Consider the following 21885-nt stretch of genomic DNA (forward strand, 5'->3'; position numbering starts at 1 on the left):
GAGAGGATAAGTAGCAAAGAATGACCAATGAGAAAGAGATGTCAAAGCTGTCCCTCCCCAAATGGCTGTCAATCAACAGGAAAGGCCAGGGAGCAAACGAGCAGTGGGGTATTACCAAACAAGTTACCCAAAGACCCTGCACAAAAGGAGAGGAAAGTTTGGGCATTTTAAGGCATGGTGACTTCACTATGATAACTGTACCTATTATTTTGATAATCTTCAAAGTTATAGTGGGGAAACTAGTACCGTATATTAAGACAATCTACTAATCCACCTTCCTCCCAAAATAACAAGGATTTGTGGCCTGGAAAATTTTGTGTTCTAATAAGATAGCCCCAAACTGTTGGAATGTCCTAGCATCTGAAACTGAACAACTTTTCTGAAAAATGATGTATTTACCTACCTTGGACCACAGTAATCTAAGGACTGCAACAAATCCCACCCTAAGACAGAAGCAGACAGAAAATAAAGAAATCCTACAACACTGGAGACAGTTCAGAATTGGCCAACTATGCACACTTTTTGTTTCAAACCTTCTATTCAAGCTCTACAATAACTGAACTAAACTGAAGTATTAATACTACTACCAGGGTCAAGTTCAAGATTAGTGTTTAACCCCAAACCCCATACCACATTTGACTTACTGCAAATGAGATACTCAGGGTTTCTCTTAAAATTCCTACTGAAATGTCTTTCTTTTGTTTTTTGAAACCACTGCTGAATCTGCACCAAGTTATAAAGAACTTCCTAACAGAAGAGTGTCCGTGACAGACAAAATAAATGATTCCCTTTCCAAGTAAGTGAATTTTAAAATGTAGATGATCGTACTATATTCTTAGTTTGAGTTGCCAATGCAAATGAGTCAGAGGATTTGCCTCAGACAGTGAGTTAATTGTGTAACTCTACAGCAGAAAATGCCATTGGAGAGCACTTGCTGACCTCACAGCTGAAAAAAAAAAAAAAAACATTTAAAAGATGTGGAAACCAGATGTTTCAGACATATTTCAGCCTCTGCTCTGAGAATTTATCCCGAACAGCCCCTAACAGGACATTCCTTCTCTACGACTGAGATATGATCATCTTAATTTACTTATTTTTCTTGCTATGGGAAGAGGCTCAAGGATGGGGATTCAAGAATGGAACTTTTCATAACTCCATATGGCTTGGTAAGAAACTTCACTCATGAGCTTCTTGCTGGGGAAGTCACTTTGTTGAATTCATACAGAAGTGAATCAAAGTTGTAAATGTTTCTCTTCTATTTAAGGCTGATGTTTTCTAAGAAATTGTTTGGAAAAAAAGCTGGTGGAATGTATATATCATTTTTTTTTAAGTGTTCATGCTTCTAAAATTTAGGAATAGCTTTTTATAAAGTGAACTGTTGAGTAGAAAATAGAGGTTAATATTTATAGTCCATCTGAATATGTCCTTTAAAATTTTCAAAGCAGGTGTGGTAGTATAATGGGGAAAGTGTCATTAACAAAATAAAGTTACTAATATATTATTTTGTTCTTATTTCAATGCATTTGCAGTCAGATTTCATAACAGGTAACCATAAGAGAATTATAACAGGTAAACTGGAATATAAAATAATTTTACAATCACGGCTCTGTGTACTCTGACCTGTAGTATATCTCATGTTTTTCCAAACATCTTTTGACTAGTTTTACAAAGCCATCTTGTAATATAGAAAAAATGAAAAAAGCTTGTATTTCTGAATGCCTTCTTATCACTTGATTTCTTTTGTTTGAGCTAGCCATTTAAATACTTTGCTACCTCTTTGTTAGACAAGGAAAGTTTCTTTTGTTGTTTTGTTTTGTTAAATGTAAGGAAATGACACAGGCCTAACTGAGAATATAAACAATAGACCAAAAAAAAAACTAAATAGATAAAACCCCAAATGCTCCATAGAGTACTCTAAACAATGTTTTAATTCTCATGATACAGATTATTATTGCTTTATGTTCGCTATTGTATCTGATGATGAAAATTTTTTGAATTGCTCAAGAAAATGGACAGATCCTTATATAAAACAGAGAAATAAAGAGAAAGCAAAATTAACCTAGATCTTGATTTTATGCTTGCTAAGCGGCCCAGAGTTGTAGAATATCTTCCCTTTCAGCGTATTTCTTTCTGGTAATAACTACAGCCATGCGGATTTCATTAAAAAGCTCGATTTGCAATGCACAGCCTTACTGCCTCTTTTTTCAGCTTGAGCTAGTGAACTACTTTCATGCTGAACAGTGCAATCCATTTGGCCAAGATGGGGTCTGGAATGTACTAGAGGAATGAGCAAGTCTTGTTTATTTTCATTACACACCATTGAACTTGGGAAACATACACCTATTTGTCAAAAATGAAAAAGAGGATCATAAAGCTAGTAAGAGTTGAACCCAAATGGATAAACTGAAATTCTGTCAAATTCTCTAATGATGAAGTAAAATGCAGTTTTGGGTTGTTTTTTTTTTAAGTGTTGTTGTATATCACCAAAATAGAAACCTGGACAATAGACATTCTGTCCCAGAGGTAGAGGGAAGCAAACCCAAATATTTGTTAATAGTATGTTGCACATCTGAGGCCTGGAGTGATTGCATACTGCTTCAAAGTGGGACAAATTATTGACCAGTCAGCCTGGCATAAACTGCTTACAGTTGGTTAGATCAATGTAGTATTAGAAAACTGTTTAGAGGGGGAAGAGAGTTGAATTAGAAGGCAGGAATCTGCTAACAACTATCAAGAACAAGGCACTTAAAATTCTTGGTCTCAGTTCCATGCTGGTAAAATGAGAAGTCTAAAGTAAGGGACCCTAAGGTTTATTTTTAACTCTTGTATACTCTAGTTTCTTAGATAGTAAATTTTAAGACACATAAGGACAAGTGACTTCAACTAGTTTAAATGGAAAATCAAAAAATGTACAAATAAGAAAAACTACTTGGAAGAAAACTTAAAATTATTTTTTAATCTTTCTGTTTATTTTTTTCCCCTCCAAACCTGTTAAAAGAAAAACTGAGGCATACATAAAATTCTGAGTTTTCTGAGCAAAAATCCATTTGAATTTGGCAGCATCCAATTTAACAGACGGAGCTCTAAGGAGTGGTACAAAATGCAAAACTTTATAGGCAGAGAGGAGCAGGCATAAGGAAGTTTTACTAGCAAAAAAGTAGGCTTTTGATGGCTAAGTTACTTTCCTTTAGGGGATAGCAATAGTCTATCAGGCAGTTGATCTAACTAGTGATGATCAGGAGTCTTCTGACTGACTGGTTTAAGATTCCATTTCTGGGTAAGCTGGAACTATACTTAAGTCTTCATTTGGTGATGTGGGACTTAGCTTGCTGTCTTGTTTCTAAAACACAGATATTTATTTTGGGAGTAAAATATAAAGGAAATTTTAGATTGAGAAACCTGGGCAGACAAAATAATCAAAATTTTTTCAAATAAAGATATTTTAGAAAACAAATATAGTTCTAATATGTTTAAAAGGTAACAATCATCTCCATCGTATATATTAGTAAGTACTACATGTCTCTCTTCTCTACTAAAAGCCTTAGTATCCCTGTACTTCAAAATAGATGTACTTGTCTTGCCCATTAGTGCCCAAGTTGCTTAAGAACAGGGCTTGATTCTCCAGAATCTAGCAAAGTACCTCCTGGTAAATTCTTAAAACAGCTACATTGGAAACTGGTAAAAGTTGAGTTAATGAGGCTTTTCCTATGAAGGACATTTGGAAAGTAGGTAACTTTCAAAAGGGCAAATGACTTTGATATTCCTTGTGTTTTCTGACCTCTAAGTATAGACTGATTAATGCACTGTGTATGTGTGATAGGCTTTTATCATACAAGGTATAAGAGCAGGATCTCATGAGTCTAGAAAAGCAGGGAAAATTCCAAGCAGCATCTCCTATTGAATTGGCATTGTAAACTTCAGCTTTGGGTAGAGAGTAAAGAACAGTATTTCTAATACACCTGGATTCATATCTTGCTGCAAGGCTAGAAATATGAATTCTTGTTGGAAATGGTCTTAATGGTGGCTTGATTACACCAGTCAGGGTACCAAGACTTAACGATAATCTTGATAGTCTACACAGAACTATTAGAGCTATGTTATGATTATTGTCCTGGGAATCTTTTCACATTGTTTCTATGGCAAAATGCACTCCAAACTCAAAACAATCAATTTAAACAGTGATCTACTAGGAGACAGCTCACATATGACTTAATACCATCTAAAATGTGCTGGGAACAAATGTGAACTAAAAAAAGACAAACCAGGTAAAGAACTTAGGAACTGGTAGTTAGGTATGTCCCACTTTTTCTCAGCTGTCGTTTTATCTATTTCTCTTTTCTTTAATGCACTGTTTGGTGCCTTTGGATTCTTTCAAACTGTTCCTCAGTTTTTGATTTGTTTACTAAATTCTCAATTACATTGCATTACTCATTTGCCTCAAATGGATATTTTGGCTTATTTTTCTCCTTCATTATGAGCCAATTTTCACTGGCTTTTCTTTTCAATTTTCATTCCTTTTCTTTTCCTAGTGCTTACCTTTCCAAGTTTTTAAAACAAAGCCCCAAAAAATGTTAAAACTTTATCACCTTTGGATAGTGCAGAAATACAATGCTGTATTAAAACTTTCTTTCGGGTCTCAGTTCAAAAACCTAACTTAGTCTCAAGTTTCTCTCTGTGTCCCCTCAAAATTCCCCTCATTCAAAATGTTTCCCAAAGCTTTCTAACAATGAAAACTCAGCCACTCAAGGCAGCCGACCCAGGGAACCCTTTGGCAGGAACAATAGCTGATGTAATCTTCCAGATGAGGCCACAAAATTTCCCTTGTTTGACAAGAATGGATAAGAGTGCATTTACGACATTTTGTGAATTCACAGAACAGGCAGCAGGCGTGTACCACAGGGAAGCGAGGTCCGGCAAATACAAGCTCACCTACGGAGAAGCGAAGGCGGTGTGTGAATATGAAGGTGGCCATCTTGCCACCTACAAGCAGTTAGAGGCAGCCAGAAAAATTGGTAACTGCTTTTAACATAATATTTCTTCTTTTTCACCCTTGGAAAAAAATTTTTTCCACCTTTTCTGCAACCTCTTTTTAAGACTTCTTCACCTCTGCTAATAGTTCCTCTGGCTTCTCCCATTTTCTCTGCCTAGAGCTAGATGGTGGACAGTTTCTAAAACAAGCAACTGAGTTGGGGTCACCTCCCATTCAGAGCAAATAAATTAAAGTCAAAAGAAAATGAAGATATCATGTAGTGAAAGTGAAGTCGCTCAGTCGTTTCCGACTCTTTGCGACCCCGTGGGACTGTAGCCTACCAGGCTCCTCCAACCATGGGATTCTCCAGGCAAGAATACTGGAGTCGGTTGCCATTTCCTTCTCCAGGGGATCTTCCCAGCCCAGGGATCAAACCCGGGTCTCCTGCATTGGAGGCAGACGCTTTAACCTCTGAGCCACCTTCCTCATTAATTCTAATGCCATTGCTATTCATTTTTAATATTATACCATTTTATCTTGTCTTGATCTCTGTGGGTTTCCTCAGCTGTTAAATGATGTTACTATGTTGAATCTTACAAAGAAATTCACTTGGTAGAAGAAACAGTGAATTTAGTGATTTTTTTTTTCAAGTTTTTCCTTTTCTTTTTTAACATTAAGTGGGAGAATACATTTGTACTTTAGGATCAAAAGTCATGAGGAAAAGAGTTGTAAAGCACCAGATGAAAGATACTGGGAACATGATGTCAGGACACCTGGTGAAAACCCAGTAATTAACAAATACTGTTTGCTTCTTTATAATAAAAGCTGGGGGTTGGGAGAGAGCGAGAGGGCTGCTACTGTCTCTCCTGGACTTTCAGGAGAATCCAAAAGGTCACCTCCATTCAGAATTATCTTCTCCGTTAAAGAAATCCCTCTGCTTATAGGAACATACCTGGCAAAGCTCATGCAAATATTTTATATTACCCAAGACAAAAATAAAGGTGTTTTCAAAAATGGCCCAGAGTCTTCCCCAGATGACTGCTCAGTCTATACCCACAGGGCTGTGTGTGACACAGTAACTGGAATGATGCATGCAAAAGCCAGAGCCATTACTGGCCACCAGACTTGTAGTCAAATCGTTCTTGGATGGCATTGGCAAATATTAAAAACGCCTGCAAAGCTGAGCAAGGAAAACAGGGCTGAGGCTTTGTTTGAAATGTTCAGTGCTTTTATATTTATTCAAATTTTAAAAAATATTAGTGATATCTTAATTGATCCTGAAAGAGACACTGTTATTTGAAAAAATTTTTTTCAGTATTGGTGATAATTTTAGTTATCTCATGGCCCTAGCAGGATCATTTGTGAAAAGAAGTAGGCTCTGAAATTGGATTGTTTTCATATCCATGGTATTATTATTTCTTAGTCCATCTTTTTTTTTGCCAAGATGTCATTTTCTAGTAAAAGTCAGATGTTATAAGAACTTTTATATGTGTTCAAACTATTTTTTAAGAAAACCGTTTTTCCCCTTATATATGAACTGGATTTCAGCAGTTAAGACACTGTCCCTGTTGGGAAGGTCCATCTTGGTTGAGATGACCTTTGCTCAGCTGAGGGAACATACAAGTTAAGCCATTACCCTTCCATTCTCTTGCAGGATTTCATGTCTGTGCTGCCGGGTGGATGGCCAAGGGCAGAGTTGGATACCCTATTGTGAAGCCAGGGCCCAACTGTGGATTTGGAAAAACTGGTATTATCGATTATGGAATCCGTCTCAATAGAAGTGAAAGATGGGACGCATATTGCTACAACCCACATGGTTTGTGGAGAATAGTAATTTTATACTATACAAAAACAGTTACATGTTATGAAAAAGAAATGTCTTTTTCCAGAGACAAATCAATTTAATAATGATAATTAAAAAAAAAATTTTTAAATATACATTTGGCTGCATCAGGTCTTAGTTGCAGTGTGTGGGCTTAGATGCCCCATGGCATGTGGGATCAGCTGCCCCGTGGCTTGTGGGATCTTGGTTCACCAGCCAGGGATCAAACCTGCGGGCCCTGCACTGTAAGCCAGACTCTTAAGTACTGGACCACCAGGGAAGTCCCCAGTAATGATAATTATTAATAACAACTACCATTCATAGAATGATTATGTTGTGCCATACGCTGACTTATATCCCTTCATCCACACTGTCACTAAATGTTCACAACTCTGCAAGGAGTTATTGTTATACTCATTTTAGAATTCAGGAAATGGAAAGTTCAAGAACATAAGTACTTTCCCCAGATCAGATAGGTGATAATTAGTAGGCAAGTGAGATCTCAAATTTAGTTTTCTGTGCCAGGGAACTTCCTGAGCACAAGGGAGAAAAAAAAAGAAGATTATAAACTTATCACAGTGAATTAGCTAAAACTGCTGCTGCTGCTGCTAAGTCACTTCAGTCATGTCCGACTCTGTGTGACCCCATAGATGGAAGCCCACCAGGCTCCCCCGTCCCTGGGATTCTCCAGGCAAGAACACTGGAGTGGGTTGCCATTTCCTTCTCCAATTTCTTTTTGCCACTTTACTTTTTTAAAAAAAATCACAAGTGGTCTATGTTTATTTTCGAGAATTTCGCAACTATTAACAAAAAAATACGGTTATTCTTCAGCTACAATTACACACAATATACTATGGAGGCTATATATTTATTCATGTCTTTATTTTTATTTCATAAAAAGTACTAAGTAGATGGACACTAAGAAATGAATATCTTTTTAAAGTAGGAATCATCTTTTTAAATGCTTTTTTTTTTCCTTTTCTCATTTCAGCAAAGGAGTGTGGTGGCGTGTTTACAGATCCAAAGAGAATTTTTAAATCTCCAGGTTTCCCAAATGAGTATGATGATAACCAGATCTGCTACTGGCACATTAGACTCAAGTACGGTCAGCGCATTCACCTGAGTTTTTTGGACTTTGACCTTGAAGATGACCCGGCTTGCTTGGCTGACTATGTTGAAGTATATGACAGTTACGATGATGTCCATGGCTTTGTGGGAAGGTATGTGTTGCGTCTCCATCCAGGAAGCTAATGAACATCTGATATTTTGCATGATTCTCTTTAATTTCTCCCCAACTGTCCCTACAGTATTGATTTTCCAGTTTATCTATTCCCCTGAAACATCTTTTCCTTTCCTAACCAAGATTTTTCTTTGCACTGTTAGTCCTAACAAGCCATAGTCAGCTGCTACCCCTTTATGATTAAAATAGTGATAGCTACTTTTTGATGTGTTGAATTGTAAAAGTTAAATATTCTATTTATGCAGACCTCAAGATTTGACTAACAGAAGAAAGAAGATATGTAGGATGGGAAATTTGTTGGGGTTTTTAAGAGTTCTGATTTCTGTCAACTTACTAAAAATAATTATAAATTCAGTAATTGTTGCCTTTCTTCTGTGTACAAAGCATTGTAATAAGCATTATGGATAGAAGGTAAATAAGTACACTAAATCCCCTTCTCTCATACAGTTTAGCTAGTTACACAATGGATATCTTCTTAAAAATAGCTTTCTTTGCCATGAAAAAACAAATGTTCCTTTCCTCGGTATCTCTCTCCATATTTCAACATGCTGGGACTCAATATCTTTGGTGCGTGTTCTCACCCAATATCTCTAACACAGTTTAAATTTTACGATACAAATTTTGCAACATTGTATGAAATATTATAAATTAAAGAGAGCACAGGTAGGTGTTTTATATGTTCAGGTCCCCACTTAATGTGTATTTTAAAATATCTATCATCAATGGGTTATCAGTTATCAATTCTCTATTATCCATGATAGTAATTTAATGAAAGAAAATAGTGGTGGGGATAATTCAAAATAATAGACAATATCTTTTTATTGATTTTGAAATCTGTAACTTAAATAGAAAGAAAAACAAAAGTGTTTCTTGCATAAATGAATAGCAGTTTTTGGATGGAAAGTGTTTTTTTGTTGTTGTTTTGTTCTTTAGCTGAGACTACTACTATGGAAAAAAATACAAATAGTTTTAAAAAATAGTTTGAAGAAGACTAGAAGTAGGATCTGAGGAATTAAGAACAAAGTCTTTTTTGAAAGAACGGACCTCCTACCTTGGGACTTAAGATAACATTTTTATTCTAAATCTAGTTTCAGAAATCAATTACAGTTCTAGATAAAATGACTTTTTAATCTACAGGCTAATTTGTTATTTATTGGATTATACTGTGTGATTTACCTTTATGATAGACTTTCTCCTTCTCTGGAATAAACTACTTTTTCTTTAGAAACTAACAAAAACCCTTACTTTCTATATAATTATGTGCAAGGGAATTCCTTTCAAGCCATGATTCAGATAAAAATCACATCATCTTATAAGGTCCAATGTAATTTTTTCCTTTTTAAATCAATCATACCCCCCATTCTTCTTTAACTGTGAAGAAAACTTCATGAGATTAATCAGAAACAAATTTTTTAAATTTCCCAAATAGATTCAAATTGTCTACCACACAAAAAGCTTTGTAGACACTCAGAGTAGAAATGCCACAGATTCTTTCTTAAGAATCTCAATACTGCAAGAAGTCTATTTCAAACAATATTTTAGCCTCTTTTCTCTCTTACAAGGGCTTTCCAGATGACTCTAGTGGTAAAGAACCCGCCTGCCAGTGCAGGAGATGTAAGAGACTCGGGTTCAATCCCAGGGTCGGGAAAATTCCTTGGAGGAATGCATGGCAACCCACTTCAGTAATCTTGCCTGGAGAATCCCATGGACAGAGGAGCCTGACAGGCTATGGTCCATAGGGTCACACAGAGTCAGACACACTGAAGCAACTTAGCACTCACGCAGGCTCTCTTATAAATTCTAGTAAAAATAAATAAACAATAAAATGTTGTAAATAACAGAAAACTGAGCCATTATTTAGAAGACCTGGAGTAGCAATGGCATCCCACTCCAGTATTCTTGCCTGGAAAGTGTCCATGGACAGAGGAGCCTGGCAGGTTATAGTCCATGAGGTTGCAAAGAGTCAGGCATGACTGAGCACACACACACCTCTTGGGGGAAATATAAAGTACATCAATTATCAGTTAGTCACTTGCAAGAGCTATATTATAATCATTCATGTGACCTCTCCTTTTTAAAAATTCTCTTTCAGATACTGTGGAGATGAGCTTCCAGAAGACATCATTAGTACAGGTAATGGCTCTAAATCGAGGAACAAAACTATGATTTGCTTTCTCAGTGTCACTGAAAGTGAAGGATCCCAAGAGTTATTACTACATAACTTTTTAAAGTTGAGAACTGAAGACAGACATGGCTTGCTAGCTTGTAAAAGGCAAAGAATTGTTTATACTTTAAAAAGTTTGTAGTCTCTGGTTACTTGCAGGAAATGCAGTCTGAGATAGTCTTGAGTCTGAAAAATCCATAAATACTGCTGTATCTTATAATTCCCATAAAATGTGGTAACAAAAGGCCCAAACTTTTCATTGATAAAGGATTGAAGTAATTTGTCAAGTTGTTAAAAATATCTTTCATCACTGAAAACAATTTTAAGTTGTATTTATTGCATTTTCACATTAGTACAGCAATCCCAAGAAAGTCTTATGAAGATCACAGTTCTGTTGGGTGTTTTTAATAGATATTACATGATAAAAGGGCTCTAAAGTCAGGTAAATTGGGGAAACATTGGGTTAAACAACGTTAAACAGGTTTCTTTGTTAGAAGACGGTAGAGAACTTTTACTATGCTAATTACGCATAGTTAATCTTAAAAGCCTAACTATAGTGAGCAATAAGGCACTCCCTGGTGGCTCAGACAGTAAAGCTCGGCCTGCATGTGGGAGACCCAGGTTCGATCCCTGTGTTGGGAAGATCCCCTGGAGAAGGAAATGGCAACCCACTCCAGTACTCTTGCCTGGAAAATTCCATGGACTGAGGAGCCTGGTGGGCTACAGCCCATGGGGTCGCAAAGAGTCGGACACAACTGCGCGACTTCACTTCATAGTGAGCAATGCTTTCCAAATCTTTTTCCTCTTGCTAATTATTTTATGAGACTGTTCCTTGAAATGTGCACCAAGAAATGTTCCAGGAGCAGCATACGTTTATCGCAATGAGCAATACCAGTGCTATTGCCTCAAACTCCTACTTTCTGTTTAAGAACTTTTACTTTCTTCGACGTCTTCATTTTTCTCTTTATTTTTATCACTCGCACCAGTAATTGGCATTCTGGCTTGCTCTATTTTTCCTCCGAGACATTAAAAAAAAAATTATCACAATACTTCTGCAACTAAAAACACCAAAGCTACATTGAATTGCAATTTCCAAACAGTCCTTAAACTGAGATACTACAAGCTAAATTAGTACCACACCCTAGCTTTGCAGTGCATGCAATTTTCATTGATGAATCATTACAGGAGATGGAAATTCTTGTTCAATACTGGAATGATTAATGCTTAAAGTTTATTAATTCATTACAATGTCACCATCTCCTTAAGAAGAGTAATCTTTTAAACTTTTATTTATCTCTTATTCTTTACTTGAGAACATATTTCATGTTAACAGAAAACTAAAAGAAGACAGTTTATGAGATATAGGAGGGTAGTTGGGAGGGGGTTAGGAATTCTATTTTTAAAAAAGTGAAACAGAGGGAGAATCCAAAGGAAGCCTGAAACTCCAATTTTTCTTATTTTGTCAAAAACAGGCTCCAAATGTAACACCAAATCAGTGTTTTTCTGGCACAACTGCAAGAAACTAAAAAAAGAAAAACCCACACAATTTATTATTCAAAGAGAAACAAATCAACAGAAAGAACATAGTTAAATAAAATGCCAAAGATTTAGCAAAACAGCAGGAAGAATACACACTGATACAGAGTAATAGAAAAAGAATATATAAAATAAGTTTAAAGTACTATTCTCTCAGTCAAGATAATGCCATTAACATTTTGATCTAGTTTTCTTCTTAAATATATGCTTACTCACCCAAGGATATTTATATTAAAAAACAAAAAACAGAAAATAAACTAAAAACTACCCATAGTTGTACCACTTTAATAAAAAGTATATAAGGAAAGAAAGTGCCCACTCTTCTCACCTCTTCCTACCCAAGAAAGGCATTGGACAACTATGTGGTGTCCAGCTTTCCAGATGTCTTCCTATAACAAAAAAACATGATAAACATTGAGACTATGGAGCTACTTCAAAGTCACAGTATAATTGGGAAGCCCTGTATATTTCAGTTCAGTTCAGTTCAGTCGCTCAGTCGTGTCCGACTCTCCGCAAACCCATGAATCACAGCACGCCAGGCCTCCCTGTCCATCACCAACTCCCGGAGTTCACACAAACTCATGTCCATCGAGTCGGTGATGCCATCCAGCCATCTCATTCTCTGTCATCCCCTTCTCCTCCCGTCCCCAATCTTTCCCAGCATCAGAGTCTTTTCCAGTGAGTCAACTCGTCGCATGAGGTGGCCAAAGTATTGGAGTTTCAGCTTTAGCATCAGTCCTTCCAATGAACACCCAGGATTGATCTCGTTTAGAATGAACTGGTTGGATCTCCTTGCAGTATAAGGGATTCTCACGAGTCTTCTCCAACACCACAGTTCAAAAGCATCAATTCTTCAGCGATCAGCTTTCTTCACAGTCCAACTCTCACATCCATACACGACCACGGGAAAAACCATTGCCTTGACTAGACAAACCTTTGTTGGCAAAGTAATGTCTCTGCTTTTTAATATACTATCAAGGTTGGTCATAACTTTCCTTCCAAGGAGGAAGTGTCTTTTAATTTCATGGCTGCAATCAGCATCTGCAGTGATTTTGGAGCCCGAAAAAATAAAGTCTGACACTGTTTCCACTGTTTTTCCATTTATTTCCCATGAAGTGATGGGACCAGATGCCATGATCTTTGTTTTCTGAATGTTGAGCTTCAAGCCAACCTTTTCACTCTCCTCTTTCACTTTCATCAAGAGGCTTTTGAGTTCCTCTTCACTTTCTGCCATAAGGGTAGTGTCATCTGCATATCTGAGGTTATTGATATTTCTCCCAGCAATCTTGATTCCAGCTTGTGCTTCTTCCAGCCCAGCATTCCCCATGATGTACTCTGCATAGAAGTTAAATAAGCAAGGTGACAATATACAGCCTTGACGCACTCCTTTTCCTATTTGGAACCAGTCTGTTGTTTCATGTACAGTTCTGACTGTTGCTTCCTGACCTGCATACAGGTTTCTCAAGAGGCAGGTCAGGTGGTCTGGTATTCCCATCTCTTTCAGAATGTTCCACAGTTTATTGTGATCCACACAGTCAAAGGCTTTGGCATAGTCAATGAAGCAGAAATAGATGTTTTTCTGGAACTCTCTTGCTTTCTCCATGATCCAGCAGATGTTGGCAATTTGATCTCTGGTGCCTCTGCCTTTTCTAAAACTTGCTTGAACATCTGGAAGTTCACGGTTCACATAATGCTGAAGCCTGGCTTGGAGAATTTTGAGCATGACTTTACTAGCGTGTGAGATGAGTGCAATTGTGCGGTAGTTCGAGCATTCTTTGGCATTGCCTTTCTTTGGGATTGGGATGAAGACTGACCTTTTCCAGTCCTGTGGCCACTGCTGAGTTTTCCAAATTTGCTGGCATATTGAGTGCAGCACTTTCACAGCATCATCTTTCAAGATTTGAAATAACTCAACTGGAATTCCATCATCTCCACTAGCTTTGTTCGTAGTGATGCTTTCTAAGGCCCACTTGACTTCACATTCCAAGATGTCTGGCTCTAGGTCAGTGATCACGTTATCGTGACTATCTTGGTCGTGACGATCTTTTTTGTACAGTGCTTCTGTGTATTCTTGCCACCTCTAATATCTTCTGCTTCTGTTAGGTCCATACCATTTCTGTCCTTTATCAAGCCCATCTTTGCATGAAATGTTCCCTTGGAATCTCTAATTTTCTTGAAGAGATCTCTTGTTTTTCCTATTCTCTTGTTTTCCTCTATTTCTTTGCATTGATCACTGAGGAAGGCTTTCTTATCTCTCCTTGCTATTCTTTGGAACTCTGCATTCAGATGCTTATATCTTTCCTTTTCTCCTTTGCTTTTCGCTTCTCTTCTTTTCACAGCTATTTGTAAGGCCTCCTCAGACAGCCATTTTGCTTTTTTGCCTTTCTTTTCCATGGGGATGGTCTTGGTCCCTGTCTCCTGTACAATGTCACGAACCTCCATCCAGAGTTCATCAGGCACTCTATCTATCAGATCTAGTCCCTTAAATCTATTTCTCACTTCCACTGTATAATCAGATCACTCTAATTCTTTTTAATGACTCTTAATAGGTGCCATAATTTGTCATACACCAATATTTAACATCCTGAAGGCAGTTGTTTCTGATTTTTTTGCCTTTTGCTATTTAACATTTCACTAGACATTTAAAAATTATATTTATTTATTTGTCTGTGCTGGTCTTAGTTGTGGCATGTAGGATCTAGTTCCCTGACAAGGGATTCAACCCTGGCTCCCTGCATTGGGAGTGCTGAGTCTTGGGCCCTGAACCACCAGAGAAGTCCCCTAGATATTTTCATATTTCTACTTGTTAGTGCTATTTTTAAAAAAAGTTAATTCCTAAAAGTGAAATTTTGGGGTCACAAGTAATGTACACTTAGGGGGGTATGTGTGTGTGTGTGTTCAGTCGAGTCTGACTCTTAGCGACCCCTGGACTGTGGCCCATCAGGCTCCTCTGTTCGTAGAATCTTCCAGGCAAGAACACTGGAGTGGGTTGCCATTTCCTTCTTCAGGGAATCTTCCTGACCCAGGGATCAAACCCACAACTCTTGTGTCTCCTGCATTGGCAGGAGGATTCTTTACTACTGTGCCACGTGGGACGCCATAGATGTGGATAGATGCCAGCAAATTAGCACTAGGCCCTACTGTGCCAATTTTTATTTTAACCAGTTGAGTAGTCTACATGAAAAAATTTCTTTTTTCATTTAAGCAGCTCTCCCAAGTTTGAGAAGAGTGCAGTAGACCAGAGCATGAACTCTAGGTTCAAACCTGGTTTTACCATTTGAAACCCTGTGGCCTTGGGCAAGCTACTCAGGCTCTCTGCCTCAATTTCATCTATAAAATGACTATTTTAATAGTATGCACCTCATCATGTTGCTGTGGAAAATCAGATGAAAGACACTTAAAGCTGTGCTTGACAAAAGCAAACATTAGTATTCAGTGTGTATGGGGGTTTTGCAAAGAAATCTGGATTTGTGATTTGGATTAAGAAGGCTTTTCCCACATGAAAAAGAAAAATATTCCTACATATTTCATATAATGACGTTTTTCTTTTTCATTTTTGGTACATGTTGGTCTTTAATGCAGGGAAAATGTAGTTACATGCTTTGTCTAAAAGAGAGATCTAGCTTTGTGGTTTTTTTCCTTTTTTTTCTTAACAAATGCAAGGTTTGTTGCCATCATTTAGTAAATAACCCATCTGTATCTCACTGGTTTGAACTGCCTGTTCTCCTGTAATTCTATGGATGTTCCTTCTACAAAGAAAACCTTTTAAAGCAGAATAGACAAAACTTCCTGTAGGACAGATTTGAGAGCCACAGGAAAAAACTGGAAGTCCTTGCTTCACCTGGCAATGATACTACAGACTCAACAACTTGAAAATATAGTTCTGAATTCTAGGAGTCTTGTTCTTGAATTTTTATATTCTCCTTATGAGAATAATAAGTCTTTGAACTGTCAGCCAAATTAAAGGAGAGTAACATCTTGGTTCTTCTGCATCTTCTTCCTCCCCAGGAAATGTCATGACATTGAAGTTCATAAGTGATGCTTCAGTGACTGCAGGAGGTTTCCAAATCAAATACATCGCAGTGGATCCTCTATCAAAATCTAGTCAAGGAAAGAATGCAAGTACTACTAGTACTACTTCTACTGGAAATAAAAACTTTTTAGCTGGAAGATTTAGCCATTTATAAAAGCAAAAAAAAAAGACATTCCATATTTATGTTTCTATCTTTTGGAATACTTTTGATCTCACTTTTATATTATTATTATTAACATTTATTTATTATTTTTCTAAATGTGAAAGCAATACCTGATAATTTTAGGAAAACAGGAAAATACAGAAAACTCTGAATGAGAAAATAAAATCTCCCATAATCTCCTTGCATAAAAATAGCAAGCATTAAATTTATACATACTTTTTTAGTCATTTTTCAATTTGTGGTATATGTATATATGCATCTATATGTATTCATACTTCAAATTATTGAACCCTATTCTATGTACAGTTTGACATCTCGAATTTTTTAACCTTGAACTTTATGGTATACACATTTTCCCCTATCACAGAGTATTCTACAAAAACATGAACTTGAATAACTGTAAAATGTCCATGGTATGATTGTTCCATACTTTCTGTAAGCCTGTCTCTATTGTGGGAGTTATTGGTTGTTTTTATAAATATTGTTTCAATAAACATCCTTGAACATATATGTATTTGGACATCCCTTTAATTATTCAAGATAGGGTCCTAGAGGTGGAATTACTGAGTAAGAGATTAATTAAAATAAAAAAATTTTTGAGGTAGATCAGCTGGACTTTATGACACTGAATGGGATGGGTGGTAGGCTGGATGGCAGGTGGGGCCATACTCACTCAGCAGACGAAGGTATCTTCTAGAGAAGCTAGAAAGTGAATGCACTAGGAAAATACCAGGTTTTAAGGGCACATTAAGGGCACATTTCATCTCACATGCTGGCAACCCACTCCAGTGTTCTTGCCGGGAGAATCCCAGGGATGAGGGAGCCTGGTGGGCTTCCGTCTATGGGGTCGCACAGAGTCGGACACGACTGAAGTGACTTAGCAGCAGCAGCTAGCAAAGTAATGCTCAAAATCCTACAAGCTAGGCTTCAACAGTATGTGAACCATGAACTTCCAGATATTCAAGCTGGATTTAGAAAAGGCAAAGGAACCAGAGATCAAATTGCCAACATCCATTGGATCATCGAAAGAGCATGAGAGTTTCAGAAAAGCATCCACTTCTGCTTTATTGACTATGCCAAAGCCTTTGACTGTGTGGATCACAACAAACTGTGGAAAATTCTGAAAGAGATGGGAATACCAGACCACCTGACCTGCCTCCTAAGAAATCTGTGTGCAGGTCAAGAAGCAATAGTTAGAACTGGACATGGAACAACAGACTGGTTCCCAATTGGGAAAGGAGTACGTCAAGACTGTATATTGTCACTCTGCTTATTTAACTTATATGCAGAGTCCATCATGAGAAACGCTGGGCTGGATGAAGCACAAGCTGGAATCAAGATTGCTGGGAGAAATATCAATAACCTCAAATGACACCTCCCTTATGGCAGAAAGTGAAAAAGAAGAGCCTCTTGATGAAAGTGAAAGAGGAGAGTGAAAAAGTTGGCTAAAAGCTCAACATTCAGAAAACTAAGATCATGGCATCCTGTCCCATCACTTTGTGGCAAATAGATGAGGAAACAATGGAAACCGTGACAGACTTGGTTTGTCTGGGCTCCAAAATCACTGCAGATGGTAACTGCAGCCGTGAAATTAAAAGACACTTGTTCCTTGGAAGAAAAGCTATGACCAACTTAGATAGCACATTACTTTGCCAACAAAGGTCTGTCTAGTCAAGGCTATGGTTTTTCCAGCGGTCATGTTTGGATGTGAGAGTTGGACGATAAATAAAGCTGAGTGCCGAAGAACTGATGCTTTTGAACTGTGGTGTTGGAGAAGATTCTTGAGAGTCCCTTGGACTGCAAGGAGATCCAACCAGTCCATCCTAAAGGAAATCAGTCCTGAATATTCATTGGAAGGACTGATGCTGAAGCTGAAGCTCCAATACTTTGGCCACCTGATGCAAAGAACTGACTCATTTTAAAAGACCCTAATGCTGGGAAAGATTGAAGGCAGGATGGTTGGATGGTATCACCGACTCAATCACATGAGTGAGTAAACTCCAGGAGTTGGTAATGGACAGGGAAGCCTGGCATGCTAAAATTCCATGGGGTCACAAAGAGTCAGACACGAATGAGTGACTGAACTGAACTGAAAGTCACATATGAACTTTGCAATAGGGACCTTTCTTTTTTTAATTAAAAAAATTGTTTTTAAACTTTTTGGCCACACCACGTGGCATAAGATTTTTTAGTTCCCAGACCAGCAACAGAAACTGTGCCCCCTGCAGTGGAAGTTTTAACGACTGACTGCCAGGGAATTCCCTGTGGTATGGACCTTAATGGAGATGGGTCAGCAAGGCTATTTTTCTCGGACCATGTTCAGCTATATAAGGACAAGGACAGATTAGTGAGAGAGTAGGAATCACCAGAGTTGGGCTTTTGCCAAGTGAGTGTGATAAGACAGGGGTAAGGGAATAGAGGATGTAGGTCAGGAGGCATTGCAATGATAACTCAGGAAATTTAGATTCATAAATAGTGAAGAGAAGACAGGAAATAAGGAATAGTAGAAAAGTAGTAGACTCAATGAAGTAAAGGTCTCAAAGGGGCTTAAAGGGCTGTCGAATCAGCATAAAAGGGGACACATTGGAGAGATAGTAGGTTGTGGTCTGAGAACAAGATATTAAATTTATGGTAGCCAGAGCAGCACTCCCCCTAAGATGTCTGCAACTTAATCCCCCAAACCTATGAATATGTTCCCTTACTTGGCAAAAGGGATTTTGCACAAGTGATTAAGTCAAGGATCTTAAAATGGGATATTATCCTGGATTGTCCGAGTGGGCCCAACGTGATCACAATGGTCCTTAAGAGTAGATGAAGGAGGCTTAAGAAAAGAGAGTGAAAGAAAATATGTGACAAGAGAAGCAAGGACAGAAAGATGCAACATTGATGGCCTCGAAGATGGAGGAAAGGGGCCATGAGCCAAGGAATGTGGGTGACATTTGGAAGCTGGAAAAGGCAAAGAAAGACATTCTCCCCTAGAGCTCCTGGACAGAATGCATCTCTGCTGACTCACTAATTTAACCCAATGAGTCCCCACTGGATTTCTGAACTACCGAACTATAAGATAATACATTCATATTGTTTGAAGCCATTGAGTATGCTATAATTTGAGGAGAGCAGTGATAGAAAGCTAATACACCTTTTAATCAATTTCATGCAGGCTTAGACACAAGAATAAAAGTCTAACTCTAGATAACAAAGCATACACAAGAAGTTGTAAACAGAAGAGTGGTGTTTCTCTAAACTCAGAAAATTAATTTAGTTAATAAGGCTAGTATATCATTTCTCTGTTCATATATTCTCCTGTCTACATCTAATATTTTTCCACTTCCTTACTCATGATTTTTTTCACCCTTTTTAAAAAAATTTTTCCCTCACATCCATAGGCTTTTTGGTTTTTTTCCCATAGCTTTCAGAAATTTAAGGATAATTGACTAACAATATTATATTATTTCAGGTGTACAGCATAGTGATTTGATATTTTTATACACTACAAAATGATCACCATTTTAAGTCTAATTATCATCTGTCACCATACAACGTTGTTGTTGTTCAGTCGCTCAGGCGTGTCCAACTCTTTGCGACCCCATGGACTGCAGCATGCCAGGCTTCCCTGTCCTTCACCATCTCCCAGGGTCTGCTCAAACTCATGTCCATTGAGCCGGTCAACCATCCAACCATCTCATCCTCTGTCGTCCCTGCCTCCTCCTGCCCTCACTCTTTCCAAGCATCCGGGTCTTTTCTAATGAGTCAGCTCTTTGCATCACATGGCCAAAGTATTGAAGCTTCAGCTTCAGCATCAGTCCTTCCAATGAATATTCAGTGTTGATTTCCTTTAGGACTGACTGGTTTGATCTCCTTGCAGTCCAAGGGACTCTCGAGAGTCTTCTCCAACATCACAGTTCAAAAGCATCAATTCTTTGGCACTCAGCCTTCCTTATGGCCCAACTCTCACATCCATACATGACTACTGAAAAAACTGTAGCTTTGACTATATAGATCTTTGTTGGCAAAGGAATACTATTGATTATATTTGTACCATGAATAGGAATTTAAATAATAAATTGAAGAATGTGTAAACATTTGAAAATTATAATGCTGTCCAGGATATAGGAATTATTATTGATGATAATGGTGGTAAATATAAATCCTCTAAAAATTTTCAGAAAATAATATTAAAATGAGTGAAATATTTATTTTTTTAAATTTTTTTTAAAGGAATTTGTTTATTGAGAGCAAAAGGATGCAAGCAATATAAAAATCAAAAGCTTATCTGGCTTTAATTGACTTTTCTTTCTCTGCCTCTCAAAATGGAGTTGGATTTTATTTGTACATTTTCTATGGGTCCCATCTGCTCAGAAATCCTTAGACAGGGGAAGCTGTGGGGCAGATTCCTTAAGTGACCCTTTATGAGAATTCTTATCAGGGCAGGAGTAATTGCTCAGTGCTGCCTACTTCTTTCCCTTCTGCTTCATGTGTACTACAAAATAGTCATTGCATGCGATGGTGAGCCCAGCGATTAGCGAAAAGAAGCTCTGGAAGCCCACTTTGCCATCTCGACACTGGTGCAGGTCCTTCATTATTTTGTCCACGGCCAGAGGGTCTTTTTGATTTTCCAAAAATCCAGGGAACTCCTTTTCCATGAGTACTCTCAGGTCTTCTTTTGTTAAGTAAGCTTTATCACCAGCAAATTTGTGAAACGTGAACATCATGATTTCCATGGCGTGTTCCATTTGAGACGGCATTTTGGTGAAGTCAGTTGAAACCTGAAGGGCAGGATATAAGTCCCCTGCTGCAGGTTGAAACCCATGCTTGGCGGGAGGCGCGGCAGGGACACTCGCTGGCGGGGACGCGCGGCCAGCGAGCACGGCGCCGCCGGCAGGGCGCCTTAGTACGTGGGGGCGGGGGCAGGCAGGCGGGAGGGGCCCGGGAGGCCGGCGGGGCCTCGGCGCACCCCACCTCTTCCCCTTCCTCCTCTTCCTCTAAAATGAGTGAAATTTAGAATGATGTTCAGTTCAGTTCAGTTCAGTCGCTCAGTCGTGTCTGACTCTTTGCGACCCCATGAATTTCAGCATGCCAGGCCTCCCTGTCCATCACCAGCTCCCGGAGTTCAAACAAACTCATGTGCATCGAGTCAGTGACACCATCCAGCAACTTCATCCTCTGTCGTCCCCTTCTCCTCCCGCCCCCAATCCCTCCCAGCATCTGGGTCTTTTCCAGTGAGTCAACTCTTCGCATGAGGTGGCCAAGGTATTGGAGTTTCAGCCTCAGCATCAGTCCTTAAATGCCATCTATTTAATAGATGGCATTATCACACTGACCTAGATTCCCCTATATCCAAATGGTATAGTGAGAAGATTATACACGATCAGAGACAGGTTATAATGACTTCTACAGATTTGGCTGAATCATTTACAAAGCTTTGTACTGAGATTTAGGATACATTATGATCGTATTCTAAGATCTATAGAAATATTTGGAAGGAAGAGTTATATATAGGTAACTTTAGCAAAAATTTTAGTACATAAAATGAGTAAAAGAAAACCTGACATAGAGCATTTTTAAAAACATGATTTTCTTAATTCAATTTAGCATCTTTTGTATTTCTAATCTAATATTTTTTGCCTTCTAGAAATTTCACTTTATTTGAATGTTTTCAACTTAATACCTGTGTTTGTAGATTGTTTCTCTGTTTTTTTCCTTTGTCATGTTTATGTGTGGTTTGGGAGGTTCTTTTTTAAGCTTTATTTGCTTTCAATTGAATGTGATCCTGATATCAATATCATTCTCTGAAAATAAAACAAATTTACTAATATTTATATGTATACATATTCAGTATTTTATTTAACATAGCATTCAAATTCATATTTTTTGAAGAAAATTTTTTGCAAAGGAAGTTTTTTAGGAATATGTTTTATAACTCATTCTTCTCAAAAAGAATTTTCTTCCAGGCTCTGT

At 37.9% G+C, this 21885-nt stretch overlaps 1 protein-coding gene and 1 pseudogene across 1 annotated transcript; one reads left to right on the forward strand and one right to left on the reverse strand.

The window, feature by feature from the left end:
* Positions 1–989: 989 nt before the first annotated feature.
* On the forward strand, positions 990–16431 carry TNFAIP6 (TNF alpha induced protein 6). The gene is made up of 6 exons (XM_055398695.2): positions 990–1166; positions 4875–5012; positions 6624–6785; positions 7783–8011; positions 10124–10164; positions 15740–16431. The coding sequence occupies exons 1-6, from the start codon at positions 1073–1075 to the stop codon at positions 15916–15918; spliced, it is 843 nt and encodes a 280-aa protein (XP_055254670.1). The 5' UTR covers positions 990–1072; the 3' UTR covers positions 15919–16431.
* A 3743-nt stretch (positions 16432–20174) lies between these two features.
* Positions 20175–20722, reverse strand: LOC129538476 (protein S100-A10 pseudogene; annotated as a pseudogene).
* Positions 20723–21885: the final 1163 nt, after the last annotated feature.

Source organism: Moschus berezovskii, chromosome 2, assembly GCF_049115385.1.
Source record: "Moschus berezovskii isolate FMDL1 chromosome 2, NW_MosBer_1.0, whole genome shotgun sequence".
In the NCBI taxonomy this organism is placed as follows: Eukaryota; Metazoa; Chordata; class Mammalia; order Artiodactyla; family Moschidae; genus Moschus; species Moschus berezovskii.